Below are 17,685 nucleotides of genomic sequence, written 5' to 3' on the forward strand. Positions count from 1 at the left end.
TGTCGCTCCGAGTTTCGGAACAGAAAAAATAGTTAATTTCGGAAGATTTTCGTCGGTATTGTTGCGTTCGGGATCGGCGTACTTACATTCAACACCGCATCGAAGATCGAAGAGCTCCGGTGCCCTTCGGGGTAGTTTTTCGATCCTCCGTCGGGGCCTGGTCGGCCCGACCGCGTGCTGAGGAACGCCGATGGAACGGACCCCTTTCCGTTTCTGCCCCAAATGCCACAATAAATACCCCTACACAGACCAACACTTGGTCTGCAACCTGTGCCTGTCACCTGAGCACAGCGAAGACACCTGCGAGGCCTGTCGTGCGTTCCGGTCCCGAAAAACACTCCGAGACCGTCGAGCCAGAAGACTTCAAATGGCGTCCGCACCGACAGCCCGACGGGAGTTCGAGGAACAGGAAGAGGAAGGTACCTTCTCGATCCAAGACTCAGACTCCGAAGGATTCGACGATACACAAACCGTGAGTAAGACGTCGAAAACCACACAAAGAAACATTTACAAGGCCCAGGGGACGCCACTGCCACCAGGCCATGGCTCAACCCATAAAATCGGTGACCGACCGTCGGCACCGAAAAAGGCCCAAACGGTGCCGAGATCGTCCGACTCCGGTCGAGACACCGGCACGCAGCCTTCTCGGGACCGAGAAAGTGCTGGAGACAAGCCTCGACACCGAGATGCCGGTGTGGACACGGCTCGACGCCGAGACAGCGGCACCGAAACAGATCGACGCCGAGAGGTTTCGGCCCCGAAAAGGAAAAAAGTCACCTCGGAGCCGAAAAAACACGCAGACAAAGTTTCGATGCCGAAACAAACTGCAAGCGACCCAGCTTCAGGCTCTTATACAGAAGAGCACTCGCTAACCTCCCAAATGCAGAAGCATAGGTTTGAGGAAGAGCTACAAGCAACTGATGCGGACCATACGCAAAAGCGTATCTTCATTCAGCAGGGGACAGGGAAAATAAGCACCCTTCCCCCCATTAGGAGAAAGAGAAGGTTGGAGTTCCAGACGGAACAAGCACCACAACCAAAAGTGGTGAAAAGAGTTACACCACCACCCTCTCCTCCGCCCGTGATTAACGTTTCACCAGCACAAACGCCATCACACTCCCCAGCTCACACCACCATGAGCCAGGGTGACCAAGACCAGGACGCATGGGACCTATACGACGCCCCAGTGTCAGATAACAGCCCAGAGGCATACCCTACAAAACCATCTCCACCAGAAGACAGCACCGCGTACTCTCAGGTGGTGGCTAGAGCAGCACAATTTCACAACGTAAGCCTCCACTCAGAACAGGTCGAGGATGATTTCTTGTTCAACACACTCTCCTCCACCCACAGCTCCTACCAAAGCCTGCCTATGCTCCCTGGTATGCTCCGGCACGCAAAAGACATATTTAAGGACCCGGTCAAAAGTAGGGCAATCACACCAAGGGTGGAAAAAAAGTATAAGCCGCCTCCTACGGACCCGGCTTTCATCACAACACAGCTGCCACCAGACTCTGTTGTTGTAGGAGCAGCTAGAAAAAGGGCCAACTCTCACACATCTGGAGATGCACCACCCCCAGATAAAGAAAGCCGCAAGTTTGATGCAGCTGGTAAGAGAGTCGCAGCACAAGCTGCAAACCAGTGGCGCATCGCGAACTCCCAGGCACTACTTGCGCGCTATGACAGAGCCCACTGGGACGAGATGCAACATCTCATTGAACATCTGCCCAAAGACTTCCAAAATAGGGCAAAACAATTGGTTGAGGAGGGACAGGCCATCTCCAACAACCAGATCCGCTCCTCCATGGACGCTGCAGATACAGCTGCACGGACAATTAATACATCTATAACTATCAGAAGGCATGCATGGCTCCGAACGTCTGGATTTAAACCAGAGATTCAACAAGCAGTTCTCAATATGCCTTTTAATGAAAAAGAACTGTTCGGTCCAGAAGTGGACACAGCAATTGAGAAACTCAAAAAAGATACGGACACTGCCAAAGCCATGGGCGCACTCTACTCCCCGCAGAGCAGAGGGAATTACAGCTCATTCCGTAAAACGCCCTTTCGAGGGGGGTTTCGGGGTCAAAGCACACAAGCCAGCACCTCACAAGCCACACCGTCCAGTTACCAAGGACAGTATAGAGGAGGTTTTCGGGGACAATATAGAGGAGGGCAATTCCCTAGAAATAGAGGAAGATTCCAAAGCCCCAAAACCCCTACTACTAAACAGTGACTCACATGTCACTCACCCCCTCCACACAACACCAGTGGGGGGACGAATAGGTCATTATTACAGAGCATGGGAGAAAATCACTACAGACACTTGGGTTCTAGCAATTATCCAACATGGTTACTGCATAGAATTTCTACAGTTCCCTCCAAACATACCACCAAAAGCACAAAATTTAACAACACACCATTCCAATCTCCTAGAGATAGAAGTGCAGGCACTATTGCAAAAGAATGCAATCGAATTAGTGCCAAACACACAAATAAACACAGGAGTTTACTCACTGTACTTTCTGATACCAAAGAAGGACAAAACACTGAGACCAATCCTAGACCTCAGAGTAGTCAACACTTTCATCAAATCAGACCACTTCCACATGGTCACACTACAAGAAGTATTGCCATTGCTAAAGCTGCACGACTACATGGCAACTTTAGACCTCAAGGATGCTTATTTCCATATACCAATACACCCATCGCACAGGAAATACCTAAGGTTTGTATTCAAAGGAATACATTACCAATTCAAGGTACTGCCTTTCGGATTAACAACCGCACCAAGAGTCTTTACCAAATGTCTAGCGGTAGTCGCTGCACACATCAGAAGACAGCAAATACATGTGTTCCCATATCTAGACGACTGGCTAATCAAGGCCCATTCGTTAATAGAGTGCTCAAATCACACGAATCATATCATACAAACCCTCTTCAAACTAGGGTTCACCGTCAATTTCACAAAATCCAAAATTCTGCCACGCAAGGTACAACAATACCTGGGAGCCATAATAGACACATCAAAAGGAGTAGCCACTCCAAGTCCACAAAGAATTCAAAATTTCAACACCCTCATACAACGCATGTATCCAACACAAAAGATACAAGCAAAGATGGTATTACAACTCCTAGGCATGATGTCATCATGCATAGCCATTGTCCCAAACGCAAGACTGCACATGAGGCCCTTACAACAATGCCTAGCATCACAGTGGTCTCAAGCACAGGGTCACCTTCTAGATCTGGTGTTAATAGACCGCCAAACTTACCTCTCGCTTCTGTGGTGGAACAACATAAATTTAAACAAGGGGCGGCCTTTCCAAGACCCAGTGCCACAATACGTAATAACAACAGATGCTTCCATGACAGGGTGGGGAGCACACCTCGATCAACACAGCATACAAGGACAATGGAACGTACATCAAACAAAACTGCATATCAATCACCTAGAACTTCTTGCAGTTTTTCAAGCACTAAAAGCTTTCCAACCAATAATAGTTCACAAATACATTCTCGTCAAAACAGACAACATGACAACAATGTATTATCTAAACAAGCAGGGAGGGACGCACTCCACGCAGTTAAGCCTGTTAGCACAAAAAATTTGGCATTGGGCAATTCACAACCAAATTCGCCTAATTGCACAGTTTATACCAGGGATACAAAATCAACTCGCAGACAATCTCTCTCGAGATCACCAACAGGTCCACGAATGGGAAATTCACCCCCAAATACTGAACACTTATTTCAAACTCTGGGGAACACCTCAGATAGACTTGTTTGCGACAAGGGAGAACGCAAAATGCCAAAACTTCGCATCCAGATACCCACACAAACAATCCCAAGGCAATGCCCTATGGATGAACTGGTCAGGGATATTTGCTTACGCTTTTCCTCCTCTCCCTCTCCTTCCTTACCTGGTAAACAAACTCAGTCAAAGCAAACTCAAACTCATATTGATAGCACCAACTTGGGCAAGGCAACCCTGGTACACAACGCTGCTAGACCTATCAGTGGTACCCTGCATCAAATTGCCCAACAGGCCAGATCTGTTGACACAGCACAACCAAAAGATCAGACACCCAGATCCAGCATCGCTGAATCTAGCAATCTGGCTCCTGAAATCCTAGAATTCGGGCACTTACAACTTACCCAAGAATGTATGGAAGTCATAAAACAAGCAAGAAGGCCATCCACCAGGCACTGCTATGCAAGTAAATGGAAGAGGTTTGTTTGCTACTGCCATATTAATCAAATACAACCATTACACACAACTCCAGAACATGTAGTGGGTTACTTGCTTCACTTACAAAAATCTAACCTAGCTTTCTCTTCCATTAAGATTCACCTTGCAGCAATATCTGCATACCTGCAGACTACCTATTCAACTTCCCTATATAAAATACCAGTCATTAAAGCATTCATGGAGGGCCTTAGGAGAATTATACCACCAAGAACACTACCTGTTCCTTCATGGAACCTAAATGTTGTCCTAACTAGACTTATGGGTCCACCTTTTGAACCCATGCACTCCTGCGACATACAGTTCCTAACCTGGAAGGTGGCATTTCTCATCGCCATTACTTCCCTGAGAAGAGTAAGCGAGATTCAGGCGTTTACTATACAGGAACCTTTTATACAACTACACAAAAATAAAGTCGTCCTAAGGACCAATCCTAAATTTTTGCCAAAGGTTATTTCACCGTTCCATCTAAATCAAACAGTGGAACTTCCGGTGTTCTTTCCACAGCCAGATACCGTAGCTGAAAGGGCACTACATACATTAGATGTCAAAAGAGCATTAATGTATTACATTGACAGAACAAAGAACATCAGAAAGACTAAACAACTCTTTATTGCATTTCAAAAACCTCATGCAGGAAACCCAATTTCAAAACAAGGTATAGCCAGATGGATAGTTAAATGCATCCAAATCTGCTACCTTAAAGCTAAACGACAGCTGCCCATTACACCAAGGGCACACTCAACCAGAAAGAAAGGTGCTACCATGGCCTTTCTAGGAAACATCCCAATGCAAGAAATATGTAAGGCAGCCACATGGTCTACGCCTCACACATTCACCAAGCATTACTGTGTAGACGTGTTATCCGCACAACAAGCCACAGTAGGTCAAGCTGTATTAAGGACATTATTTCAGACTACTTCCACTCCTACAGGCTGATCCACCGCTTTTGGGGAAATAACTGCTTACTAGTCTATTGCAGAACATGCGTATCTACAGCGACAGATGCCATCGAACTGAAAATGTCACTTACCCAGTGTACATCTGTTCGTGGCATCAGTCGCAGTAGATTCGCATGTGCCCACCCGCCTCCCCGGGAGCCTGTAGCAGTTTGGAAGTTACCTTCAATTATTTATATATGTATCATCTCAACCTTAAATAAGTGCATACTTAGTCACTCCATTGCATGGGCACTATTACTACAATTCAACTCCTACCTCACCCTCTGCGGGGAAAAACAATCGAAGATGGAGTCGACGCCCATGCGCAATGGAGACAAAAGGAGGAGTCACTCGGTCCCGTGACTCGAAAGACTTCTTCGAAGAAAAACAACTTGTAACACTCCGGCCCAACACCAGATGGCGAGCTATTGCAGAACATGCGAATCTACTGCGACTGATGCCACGAACAGATGTACACTGGGTAAGTGACATTTTCATTCCTTTTCGTTCCAAGCCTCGGATCTGAGCCAAACACATAATTCTTGCACTAAAGTGCCAAGAAAATTGCCCCGACTGAAACCTTTGGTGCCGAAACACACAAAGCCAAAATCTTCGGACCACAGACTCCAGCCAGTCGTCTGCTACACCTTCTCCTGTTGAGCCTGTATTGGAGACCAGCACTGCCTCCAAATTCAGGAGTGTACAGAATGCTGTAGGAATGTACCCTCTCTTTGGCATGGTTACGACCACTTTTTGCTTTCTGTCAATATGGTTTGACTGTTTTCACTGGGATCCTGCTAATAAGTGCCCCAGTGATTGTGCGTTCACCCACTAAATTTGGTTGTCTACGACTGTGCACACCCCACAATTGGCGTACTGGTGCCCCCATATAAGTCCCTAGTATTTGGTACTTGGATACCCAGGGCATTGGGGCACCAGGGGTTCTCCTTGGGCTGCAGCATGCATTTTGCCACCCATGAGAGCCCATGCAAAATGTTTCTGCAAGCCTGCCATTGCAGCCTGCATGAAACGGTGCATGCTGTCTTTCACTACAGGTCACTGCAACAGGGCACTGTAAGACACCCCTAAGGTAGGCCCTCCTAGCCCAGAAGGCAGGTTGCAGGTATCTGTGTGTGAGGGCACAACTGCAGTAGCAGAGGTGCTCCTATGAACTCCAGCTCCATTACACTGGACTTCATAAGTGTGGGGAAGCCATTTTACCCATGTAGCAGACACAGGTCACTCCGGCTACATAATGGTAACTCCGAACCTGGGCATGTTTCGTATCAAACATGCCGGAGTCATACCGTAATACTGTTGCCAGTATTGGTTGTATGATACCATGCACTTTAGGGTCTCCTTATAGGGCCCCCAGCATTGCTCCTACCACTCTTCTGGGGTTTTCTGAGCAGCCCGCGGTGCTGTCACAGGTCAGACAGGTTTCTACCCTCCTGATGCTTGACCAGCTCAGGCAGAGGAAGGCAGATCAAAGGAGTTCCAGTGGGAGAGGGAGGTAACTACCTCTCCCTTTGAAATAGGTGTTACATAGCTTGGGGGTGGTTTGCCTCCCCAAACCACCGGTATGCTTTGAAGGACACATTTGGTGCCTTCCTTGCATAAACCGGTTTGCACCAGTCAAAGGACCCCCGGTCCTTGCTCTGGTGCGAAACTGGACAAAGGAAAGGGGCGTGACCACTCCCCTGTCCATCACCACCCTAGGGGTGGTGCCCAGATGTCCTCCAGGTGGTCACTTGATTCTGCCATCTTGAATCCAAGGTGGGCAGAGGCCTCTGGGAGTAATGAGTGTCCAGTTCAGATAGGTGACGTCACAGCCCCCTCCTGATAAACGGCCACCCTGCTAGGTGACCTATCCCGTTTCGCCGACTCTTGGGTGGGTCCTCTGATTTGACGTACAAGATTCCAGCAGGACTCCTCTACAATGTTTACGTCATCTTCTGGCCACCTGGACTGCAACAGGACCCTCCAGGAACCAACAGTCTGCAACTACAGCGACGACCTAGCTCTGCAACATGGTTTCTCCGGCTCCTTCCATCAACTGCAACATTTTCCTGGCTGTGCATCCTCTGGTAGTCGAGTCTTCAGTCTGCACAAAAAGTAAGAAGGAATCTCCCTTGGAGTGAAGGAGTCATTCCCCTGCATCGGCAAACACCAAGTGCAACGACGACCGGCTGCGTGGATCTGCTCTCCTCCGGAACTGCATGGATCCTGCTTCACTGGTGGTGATCTAGAGTGGTCCTCTCAACCAGCTGTCCAACTTGGGAGCCGGTAAGCCTTTGCCTCTCCTTGCAGTACAGTACCCCTGTGCAGTGCGACTCGCAGCTACCAAGAATTGTTTGCGCCTCCTCCAAGGGATCTTCAGGCTCCGTGTAGCCCCGGCCTTCAGCTCTCCTTCCTACAAAGCACTGTCTCCTGCCTGCTGCTCCAGCAATGTGTGACTCCTCTTCAGGTGTGCTGAGTGGGCCTCACTGCAACTCCTGTGCCTGCTGCCAATGGGTTTTTTGTGGGAGTTGCCTCCTCTTCTTGTGACTCTCCCAGCTGCTGAGGGTCACCTTGGACTCTCCTGCTTGGGGCAAGTCCCCTGGACCTTGCTGGTCCTCTTCAGCCGTGCAAACCTTCTCCGCCTCTTGTATTTGCCAAGACTTTTTGGTGGTTTTCTAGCATCACCAACCAAAGATCTCAACCGCCAACGTGGGACATCACTTGCGTCACTCCTGAGACTTCCCTTTATATCCTGTGCTGCACTGCTGAATTTCTTCATCCACTGTCGACCTGCTCCTGCATCCACAGAAGGGTGGTTAGTGGCTCCTTCCACAACTGGACACTCCATCTCAAACTGGACTTGGTCCCTTTCCTTTGCAGGTCGTCTTCTGTCAGGATCCACCTTTGGCTCCTTCCAGTCTTGGTTGAGTAATGCCTAATCCTTTTCCAAAGTCCTTGTTAGTTTTGGGGACTACCAGGTACTTACCTCTGCTCCCCTCCAGCTCCCTTCTACTGATTCCACTTTTTTGGGTGGGGACTGCCTTTCACATTCCACTTTTTCAGTATATGGTTTGGTCCCCCCTCGGGCCCGCCCTATTTGCTATTGCTTTTACCATTGCTTAATGCTTTCTGTGCTATTTACTGATTGCTAATCTGTATATAATGGTGTGTTTACTTACCTCCAGTTGGAGGATTGCCTTTCAGTATTCTAGCCTTTGTGTTACTATAATAAAGTACCCTGTTTTTGTAACACTGTGTGGTACTTTCATGTGTGTAAGTGCTGTGTGACTGTAGTGGGATTGCATAAGCTTTGCATATCTCCTAGATAACGCTTGGCTGCTCATCCACAGCTACCTATAGAGAGCTCTGGCTTTCTAGACACTGCCTACACTTCACTAATAGGGGATACCTGGACCTGGTATAAGGTGATAACACCATATGTGCTCTCAAGACACCAGGCCAGCTTCCTACTGCACCCACAAACTATCTCAGGAACAACTCACTCTTAAACAAGAGGCCCAATCCCTTCTTTTCAAAGGAGACCTAGAGCCTGTTCCGTTGTAACAGAGTCGCGCGTATACTCCCAATACATCCTAATTCCCAAAAAGGGCAGTTCTCTCAGGCCTATTCTCGACCTCAGGCCCCTAACCCAATACATCCTCTCAGAGCTCTTTAACATGGTAACTCTTCAAGATGTTATTCCACTTCTACAGCAAGGTGCCTTTGTGACATTTCTAGATCTAAAGGATACCTACTTTCAAATTTCCATCCACCCCAAATATACTTATGATTCTTGGTTGCAGGCAGACATTACCAGTTCAGTGTTCCACCTTTCAAGGTCACTACCGCTCCTAGAGTCTTCATGAAGTGTTTAGCAGTAGTGGCTGCACACCTAAGAAGGCAGAACATCCATGTCTTTCCTTATCTGGACAACTGGCTCACTGAAGCCAGTACCTTAGATCTCCTTCACACACTAGGTTTTATTCTGAACTTCTCCAAGTCCCACCTTCAACTTCGTCAGGTATAGCCTTTTCTAGGAGCTATTCTCAATGCGGAGTTAGGGTTAGCAACCCAGTGTTCAGTCTCTTCTCCCTCAATTTCAGGAGAATCATGCGTATACAGTCAGGGTGATTATGAGACTGTTAAGGATGATGACGTCTTGCATTGCCATAGTTTCCTGTGTCAGACTACACATGCTTCCCCTACAGCAGTGCCTCTTATCAGTGGTCTCAGTAACAGGATCACCTCAAAGATCTAATGTTCTTAGACCGTCATACTCACGTTCTCTGCAATGGTGGAACATCACCAACCTGTTGAAGGGGCGTCCTTTTCTAGAGCCTGTGCCTCAGGTAATTTTGACTGCAGACGCATCACTGACAGGCTGGGTCGCTCACTTCAAGACCTCACAGTACAGGGCCTCTGGGATCTTTCACCAATCCCTACACATCATTTACCTTGAGCTTCAGGAATGTTTCTAACCCTGAAACATTTCATCATCACCTATCTCACAAGGTTTTTTTATTCCACCTGGTGGCAGAGTGTCTCCCGGAGACGGACAGAGGCTTTGCAGACTTGCTCCGCAGGATGCAGCAACATGTCCATGAATGGGAACTCCACCCACAAGTCCTCCGGCCATACTTTGGTAAGCGGGAACTTCTCAGATAGACCTTTTTGCCACAGCAGAAAACGCAAAATGCCCAAGCTTCACCTCCAGATATCCACACCTTCTATCCAAGGGTAATGCTCTGTAGATGAACAAGTCAGGGATATTTGCTTCCACTTTTCCACCTCTCCCTCTCATTCTATTTTCTGGTTCAGAGGATCAGGCAAATGTCTCTCACCATGATCCTTGTAGCACTCCCAGTTGGTCGCATCCACCATGGTTCCCTACACTTCTAGAACTATCCGTAGTCCCACGCAAGAAGCTCCCCAACTGACCAGACCTTCTCCCTCAAAGTCAAGGACAAATGGGACACCCAGACCCCAAATCCCCAAACTTGCAGTATGGCTTCTGAGATCATAGTTTGGTTACCTAGGATTGCCTGCAGAATGTATGGATATTCTCAGGAAGGCCCGTAGACCCACAACTAGAGCATGTTATGCTGGAAAATGATACCATTTTGTTTGCTACTGTCAACCTGTACATATTGACCCCATGAAAGCTACCGTTCAGGAGATCATTTATCTGTTTCATTTACCAAAAGAAAATTTAGCTTACACTGCCATTCGCCTACATCTCGCTGCTATAGCTACATATCTACAGAACAGACCGCATAGTTCTTTGTTCAGCATCCCAGTCATTAAAGCTTTCATGGAAGGCCTTAAGTGGGTCATTCCACCCTGGGTGCCCCTGCACCAACCTGGAACCTCACTATTGTGTTTGCCAGGTAAATGAGCCCTCATTTTGAGCCATTTCATCCATGTCCTCTTCAATACCTTTCTTGGAAGGTAGCTTTCTTAGTTGCCATCACATCACTCAGGCGTGTCCGTGAGCTCCAGGCATTAACCTTGGAAGAACCTTTCTTGCCAATTTATAGAGAAAAAGTGGTCCTTCCTTCAAACCTGAAGTTCCTTCCTAAGGTGGTTTCACAGTTCCATATAAACCACTCCATTGAGCTACCAGTCGTCTTTCCATATCCTGACTCTGTTGCAGAAAGAACTCTCCACACTCTAGATGTTAAAATAAAACACCCATGTTTTACATTGACAGAACCAAAGTGTTTAGGAAAACTAAACAGCTCTTTGTAGTCTTTTCACTACCTCACAAAGGCAGTCAAATATCCAAAAGGGGTGTAGCTAGATGGATAGTTAAATGTATACAGATCTGTTGTGCTAAAGCAAAGAGACCTGTTGCTCCTAGAGCACATTCTACTAGGAAAAAATGTGCCATTATGTGTTTTAAAAAAAAAAAAATATATATCCCTATAGCTGACATTTGTAAGGCAGCTATGTGGTCTACTCCACACACACACTCACAAAACATTTCTTTGTAAATGTGCTAGCACATCAGTAAGCCAAAGTAGGTCAAGCTGTGGTGCAAACACTTTTCCAGTCAACTACAACTCCCACCGGCTAGCCACTGTTCTTATGGAGAGACTGTTTCACAATCTATGCAGAGCATGTGTATCTGCAGCCACTAATCATTGAATGGATAATGTTACCCATAAGCATCTTTCGTGGCTTACTGTCCCATAGATTCACATGCCCCCTCCCTCCTTCCCAGATGCCTGTGGCCATTGCAGTTAAATTATATTTGTAAATATGTAGTTACATTTAGCATGGACATCTTTCTCTATATTTCTCCTACACTCCCTTTTGCACCTGCCTGTGGGAAAACAATCTTACAAGAGAGTCGATGCCCATGTGCACTATCACCGAGATAAGGAGTCACTCGATCTCGTGACTCCGTACTCTTCGGAGAAAAACAACTTGCACCAGTCTGGACCCAACACTAGGTGTCAGGAGTATGCTTACCATATGAATCTACAGCACTCTGACATGAACAGATGCTTAATAGGTAAGTAACATTTTCCTTACCACAGGTGTGCTCAGGCCGCAGTACAAAAGCACTCCAATTATATAAAAGAGTTACTATATTTGGATTCTTCAGTATCTCTGGATAGCTAGGCAGCTAAAGCTGTTACTATAGGTGGTAGTAGGGGTTAGATACTGTATGACCCTGCATATAAAAGTTCTGGGCTTCATTGCTCAGTCACATCTTTATTGTATAGGGAACTTACTGACAGCTAGGTAAATAGATCATCTAAACACATGTTGCCATGTGTTTAGGATAATGTACATGATGGTCATTGTGGCAAACGCTTCAGGTCTTGTGGAGAAAGAATTGCTATTTCGTTTTTTAGGCTTTCAGAATATGTGGTTCCATAGTCTCATTTGGCCGTCAGTGTTAAAATTCCTAATTCTTCACTCTCCCTTCCACCTACATACCATGTTACACTCCATCTTGTTGATGTGTCGTCATAGTCGAGAAGTTTGGAAATCAGATGTTTTTGACCTCTGTTAAAGCTCTGCAAGATTTTTCTATCAGAGTTTGTAATCAATACAAAAATACCTCTTCATCATATTGTGTCTAGAAATATTATTAGTGCACTCTATTCTTGATTTTGCAGTTATTGAAACCACGACATACCAGGGCTAAGAGTGGCAGTAACAGATTGTGAAGGGCACATATTCATGAATTGTTTGGAAATGGCCATTTTCATTGCATAGGAATGTTTTGGGTAATACAATTGAAATTCAGACAGGATTACAGCTTGTTCCGTGCATCGAAAACCAATCCTAACACCTAATGCTTCAGATATTGTTTTATTATTTAAAAATATTATGGTCACAATGTTTGATGAGTTACTTTATTTTTCTAGGTTATCTGAGTGCATAGGTGAAACTCCTGTCAACTCTTTGCCTATGTGTGCTAAGCCCTCTCCACTTTCCTCACCAAATGGGAAATTAACAATAGCTAGTCCTAAAAGAAGCCAAAAGAGGGAAGATGGTTGGAAGGAAGTTGTAAGAAGGCAAGTAAAAAACCAGAGGCAAGAAACTCCGATTGTATTTTTCTCAAAATTAAATGTACTGTTCTTTTGTAACTGCTTTGTTTTCTTGCATTGCAAATTGATGACATTTGAGTTACTTGTGAGAAGCAAATACACATGATTAAGGCCTTGTGTATGCCCAGACGTTCTTTTATTTTGCATGTTTCTTTTGCAATTGAATTAAGACAGTTTAACAGTGTGTATTGGTGTGTTGTAACACGTTCCATGTGTGATGTGTACAAATTGCAGAATTCATGTTTGGTAACAAAAAAAGGAAACCTGTATAAGCTAAAGTTCATTCGCAGGCTAACAAGTAAATCTTTTGCATGGTTGTCTGCTTAATGATTACCAGTCCAGACTTACAGGGGATGCCCAAAGACATTCCATTGGGCACTGGTAAGAGTCAGTGATTGCAGAGGGCACACACTGTTCTGTGGGTGTTTCTTCACTAGAAAATCTTTGCAACGACCTGTAAATCATGATAAATAGCCACTTAGCAAACCATTGGCACTACAGAGTGAGATTTGTTCTTTACAGACACACCATAAGTCAGTTGTGTTCAGCTGATTGTGGGGCACCAGTAGACTGTAGACTCTGGCTAAGCAGGAATTGTTGACTAGATGCAGGAGCCTCAATTGACTGAACCACAGGCTTGTCCATAGAGCATCAATGGTTCACTCAGTTTGATGGTCTGTTTTGGGTAAACTATTTTGGTGGTGAAGGCTTTTATCATTGCTTTGGTTCCTGAATGCTCAGCAACCACACTGAATTTTCCGAGAAGCAATCGTGGGACCAGGTTCCCCATATCTGTATCCTTTGACCATATCCTAAATTCCATCGCAGAAGAAAAGGTTCGTAAATATTTTAGACTTGAGTGCTCCTGAGTATCTTTGAGTTGGGCTTAAGCCTAGCCCTTTAAGGTGTCTTTGGCCATAGGGTCTGTTGTGTGAGACATCCAACACCTCCTGCTAGGGAAGTAGAATAAAATCTGGAGCAGTATCTCTCTCTCAGAAGGTGGTAGCACTTTTTTGTTGTTGTTTTTTTTGGTTTAGCTCCTTACCTACCAGCGTGTAAATGATTTCCTTTTTCAGTGCTGAAGAACTGAAAGGGGGTGGGGGGAGAGCACATATAAGCTTCCTAGGGCTTAGTCCATGAAGAGCTTCCGGATGGAGCAGAAGAGGGTCCACTGCAGAACCCAGTGATGTGGAGAAATCGATTTGCCTCAGATCAATAAACCTGTAACATATGAAAGAAGAGGAGCTTAAGGCCATGGCTACCTCCTGAAAGTGGGAGATGGTGTTATTGGCTGATCTGATAGCTTTCTAGCTGCAGTTTCCTTTCCTTTGTATTATCCCCAGGCATCAGACTGGATCTGGAAGCTTTTTGTGAGCAGTACTGCTGCACACCAGTAGTTGGCATCGATCGGGTCCGTCATCTTACTCATCCGCACCGGAAATAATGTTGCTGTTCCTATGTGCGTGCCATCCAGGAGCGCAGTCAGTTCTTTTCTTTACGCGCCATCCAGTGCTGATGCTGAGAGCTACCCCTCAGTCATTTAACTGTCTTTTTTTTTTTTTTCCTTTTGTCAAGTTCTTTTTTGAGAAATTCTCCTGGTGTATCGATGGATGTCTTCTAAGTATACAGGTTTCAAGCCCTTCTGTTCCTGTCATTGGACGATGTCCATGACAGGATCCGCACCTTGTGTTTTTGTGGTGTTTCGAGCACAACCACGACCTGAAGTCTTGCTCTGAGTGCCGGGCCATGCATCCGAAGGCTTTGAGGCAGCGCACGCTAAAGCTGGTGGTGGCTCATCACGCAACTTCATGCGGGTCTCGGTCGAGAGGAAGGTACCAGGACCAGCTGCAGAGTCCGAAGAAGCAGTCATCCCACTCGAAGGCTTCAGAGCGATCAGGTAAGCAGAGGCATAAGAAGAAAAGTAAGAAGTTGAAGCGCTCTTCAGCATCTCTTTGTCGGTTGGCCGACGCAATGATGAAGCATCCTCATTCTAGACCTTGTTCGGCGGAACCTGTCTCTGGGTTGGGTCCGCGCCTCCATGAATTACTGAAAGCCCGAGTGACCCCTGCCCAAAATAGAGTTCACTGAGGCCATATGCCTCATTTTGGGGGAGTCTGACCCAGCTAGAGTGCCTTTGGGCCCCGTGGGGTCGGAGAGGGCCCCCTCACGTTCTGCGCCTTTGGCCTCTACCTCGAGGGGCTCTTGGGGATCCGGTCCTGGATCCAGACTGGCGCCAGTCATACCACCTTGACCTTTCTCGGTGCTCACCAGTAGTGCCATCCTCATTGTCAGCCCTGACTCTGACACTGAGCCATATCTGCATGAGCTTTACCTCCTCGTTCTGATCCTGAACCCTAGTTTACTGGGATAGCTCTCAAGGAGGAATGGGAGGGATCGCTAAACCCTTTAAAATACCAGCCCGACAAAGGTGAAATAAACTGGCTTGATGACTTAGTTGAAGTCAGCCGACTGGACACATCTCCAAGTACTGGCATGCTTTCTCCTCCTACCATGTCTACAGAGGAGGGAGCTGCTTATGCAATGGTGGTGAGCAGGGTGGCTGATGTCCCTGACCTTCAACTACCCTTGATGGCTGTAAAGACTAATCTCCTTGACAGAGGTGCTGCAACTGGGACCTTCCACCTCAGAACCCCTGCTCCCATTCAATAATGCCCTCACTGGCGTCCTACTGGGTACCTGGTCCAAACCCAGCACAGGGTCTCCTATGAACAGAACAATTGCCCACCGCCATTGCCCTGCATCTGGGTAGCCAAGTTTTATTACGAAACACCCTACCTCTGAGAGCTTGGTGGTCCAAACCTCTACCTCCCAAAGCGTGTTCCCTATGCTTCTCCGGATAAGGAATCGAAAAGGTTGTACTTATTTGGTGAGAAGATATTTTCTTCTGTCTGGCATGCATTGCATTCTGAGAACACTTCATTTCTTTTTGGCCATTAATTTCACAAGCTGTGCTGCCACAGGTCCCAGAAGTAGCACCGGGCTGTACTCTGACTGTTGCTGATGGGAGATACACAGTAAAGTTCACAATTTAATGCAGACTTGACACAACCAACTTGCTAGGCAGAGCGGTTTCCATTACAGCGGTCCTGAGGTGCCACGCATGGGTGAGGATGTCTGGCGTTTCTGGGTATGTCTAAGCTTCTTTGATAGATATGCCCTTCAATGGTATCTATTTGGAGACAAGACACTCTGTGTTCGAGCACTTCAAGGATTCTCATGCTTCGGCTAGGTCCTTGGGCCTCGCAGCGGCCTGCCCCCTAGTTTGTCTTTATCCTGTTTCGTGGATACACAGGGTATTACCAACCACGCCAATTCCTGTCCAGACACCGGGCCGCGTATGCTTACCAATCTCTGTGTGTCTGAGGGCTCATGACCCACGACCTTGTGGGTCAGATGGCCAGCGGTCAGGTCAGTCTGCCGCCCTCTACTCCGCCTATAAACCCTCCTAATCTGCCATCACCCCAAACCCCCACTACCCCACCACCATGTACCAATGGCGGCAGGATTCAGCATCACCTGCCCTACCGGGAATACATTATTTCAGAGAGGTGGGTTTTAATGATAATCCAATGGGGATAATCCCCCCCCCTTCGAGACTACTCCATCCATACCACAGTCTTACGACTGGATGACAGAGGATAATTTGTTCATACTCCACGAGGCTGTTGCGCCTCTCTTGGCCAAGGGAACCATAGAGAGTGTTCTGGTGCCAGAAGTAGGCAGTGGTTTCTATTCCTGCTACTTTATGTAGGAAAATAGGATCTTTCTGACATGGTTGCCCCCACTTTTTGCCTGATGAACAGTGTGTTTTGGCTGTAGTGCACCTGGATCCTGCTAACCAAGACACCAGTGTTGGTGTTCTCTACCCTAAATTTGGTTGATAAGTGTTTCTAACACCCCACAATTGGCAAACTGGTGTACCACTAAGTCCCTGGTATGTTACTTAGTTACTCAATGCATTGTTACAACAGGGGTCCCCCATGGGCTGCAGCATGTATTATGCCACCCATGGAATCCCATGCTGTGTCTACAGGCCTGCCATTGCAGCATGTCCGAAATGGTGCATGCACCTTTCATCCCATATTTATAAGATTTACCTTATATCATGGTCACTGCACTTATGACTCTAGAAGTCACCCCTAGGGTAGGCCCTTCAACTCAAGGACCGTGTGCATGGTTGAGTATGAGGGTACCCATGCACGAGCAGAGGTACTCATACAAACCCTAGACCCCCCCCCCCACCCCCACCCCCTTCCAGGCTTTGTAAGAGAAGGGAAGCCATTTTGTGGTACATAGTGGACACTGGTTGTCGGAAAGTAGCATCTTTCTGACATAGTTACCCCCACTTTTTGCCTGGTGTCAGTGTGTTTAGACTGTAGCACAGTGGGATCCTGCTAGCCTGCGTTCTCTCCTATAAATTTGGTTGCTAGTAAACTTTTCACCTCACAGTTGGCATACTGGTGCACCCATGTAAGCCCCTAGTATTTGGTATGTAGGTATCCAGGTAATTGGTATACTAGGGTTCTCCCATGGGCTGCAGCATGCATTTTGCCACCCATGGGAGACCATGCAAACTGTTTGCAGTCATGCCATTGCACCCTGCGTGAAACAGTGCATGCACCATTTCACCACTGATATAAAGCTTACTTTACATCCTGGTCACCGACTTACACTATAAGTCACCCCTCTGGTAGGCCCTTCAGCCCAAGGGCAGGGTGCATGTCCCTAAGTGTGAGGGTACCCTTGCATAAGCAGGGTACCCCTACAAAACCCAGATCCCATTTCCTGGGCTTTGTAAATGCAGGGAAGCCAGCTTAAGCTATGTAGTGGACACTGATCAACACGAGTGGTCCAACTACATAATGGCTTCTCTGAACCTAGGTATGTTTGGTATCAAGCATGTTGGAAT

General features: G+C 46.9%; 1 protein-coding gene across 6 annotated transcripts in view; it reads left to right on the forward strand.

Moving 5' to 3' along the window:
* LOC138291300 (ankyrin repeat domain-containing protein 17-like) overlaps window positions 1-17,685 on the forward strand; it is a 1,121,799-nt gene that overhangs the window by 948,429 nt on the left and 155,685 nt on the right. For 3 of the 6 annotated variants that reach the window (XM_069230308.1, XM_069230309.1, XM_069230311.1), the window contains exon 27: window positions 12,573-12,740. In XM_069230308.1, coding sequence (XP_069086409.1) covers window positions 12,573-12,740 — 168 coding nt within the window. The remainder of the gene's footprint in view (window positions 1-12,572; window positions 12,741-17,685) is intronic. The other 3 variants (XM_069230310.1, XM_069230312.1, XM_069230313.1) reach the window with 1 other exon arrangement.

This window comes from Pleurodeles waltl, chromosome 1_1 (genome assembly GCF_031143425.1).
Source record: "Pleurodeles waltl isolate 20211129_DDA chromosome 1_1, aPleWal1.hap1.20221129, whole genome shotgun sequence".
Taxonomy (NCBI): Eukaryota; Metazoa; Chordata; class Amphibia; order Caudata; family Salamandridae; genus Pleurodeles; species Pleurodeles waltl.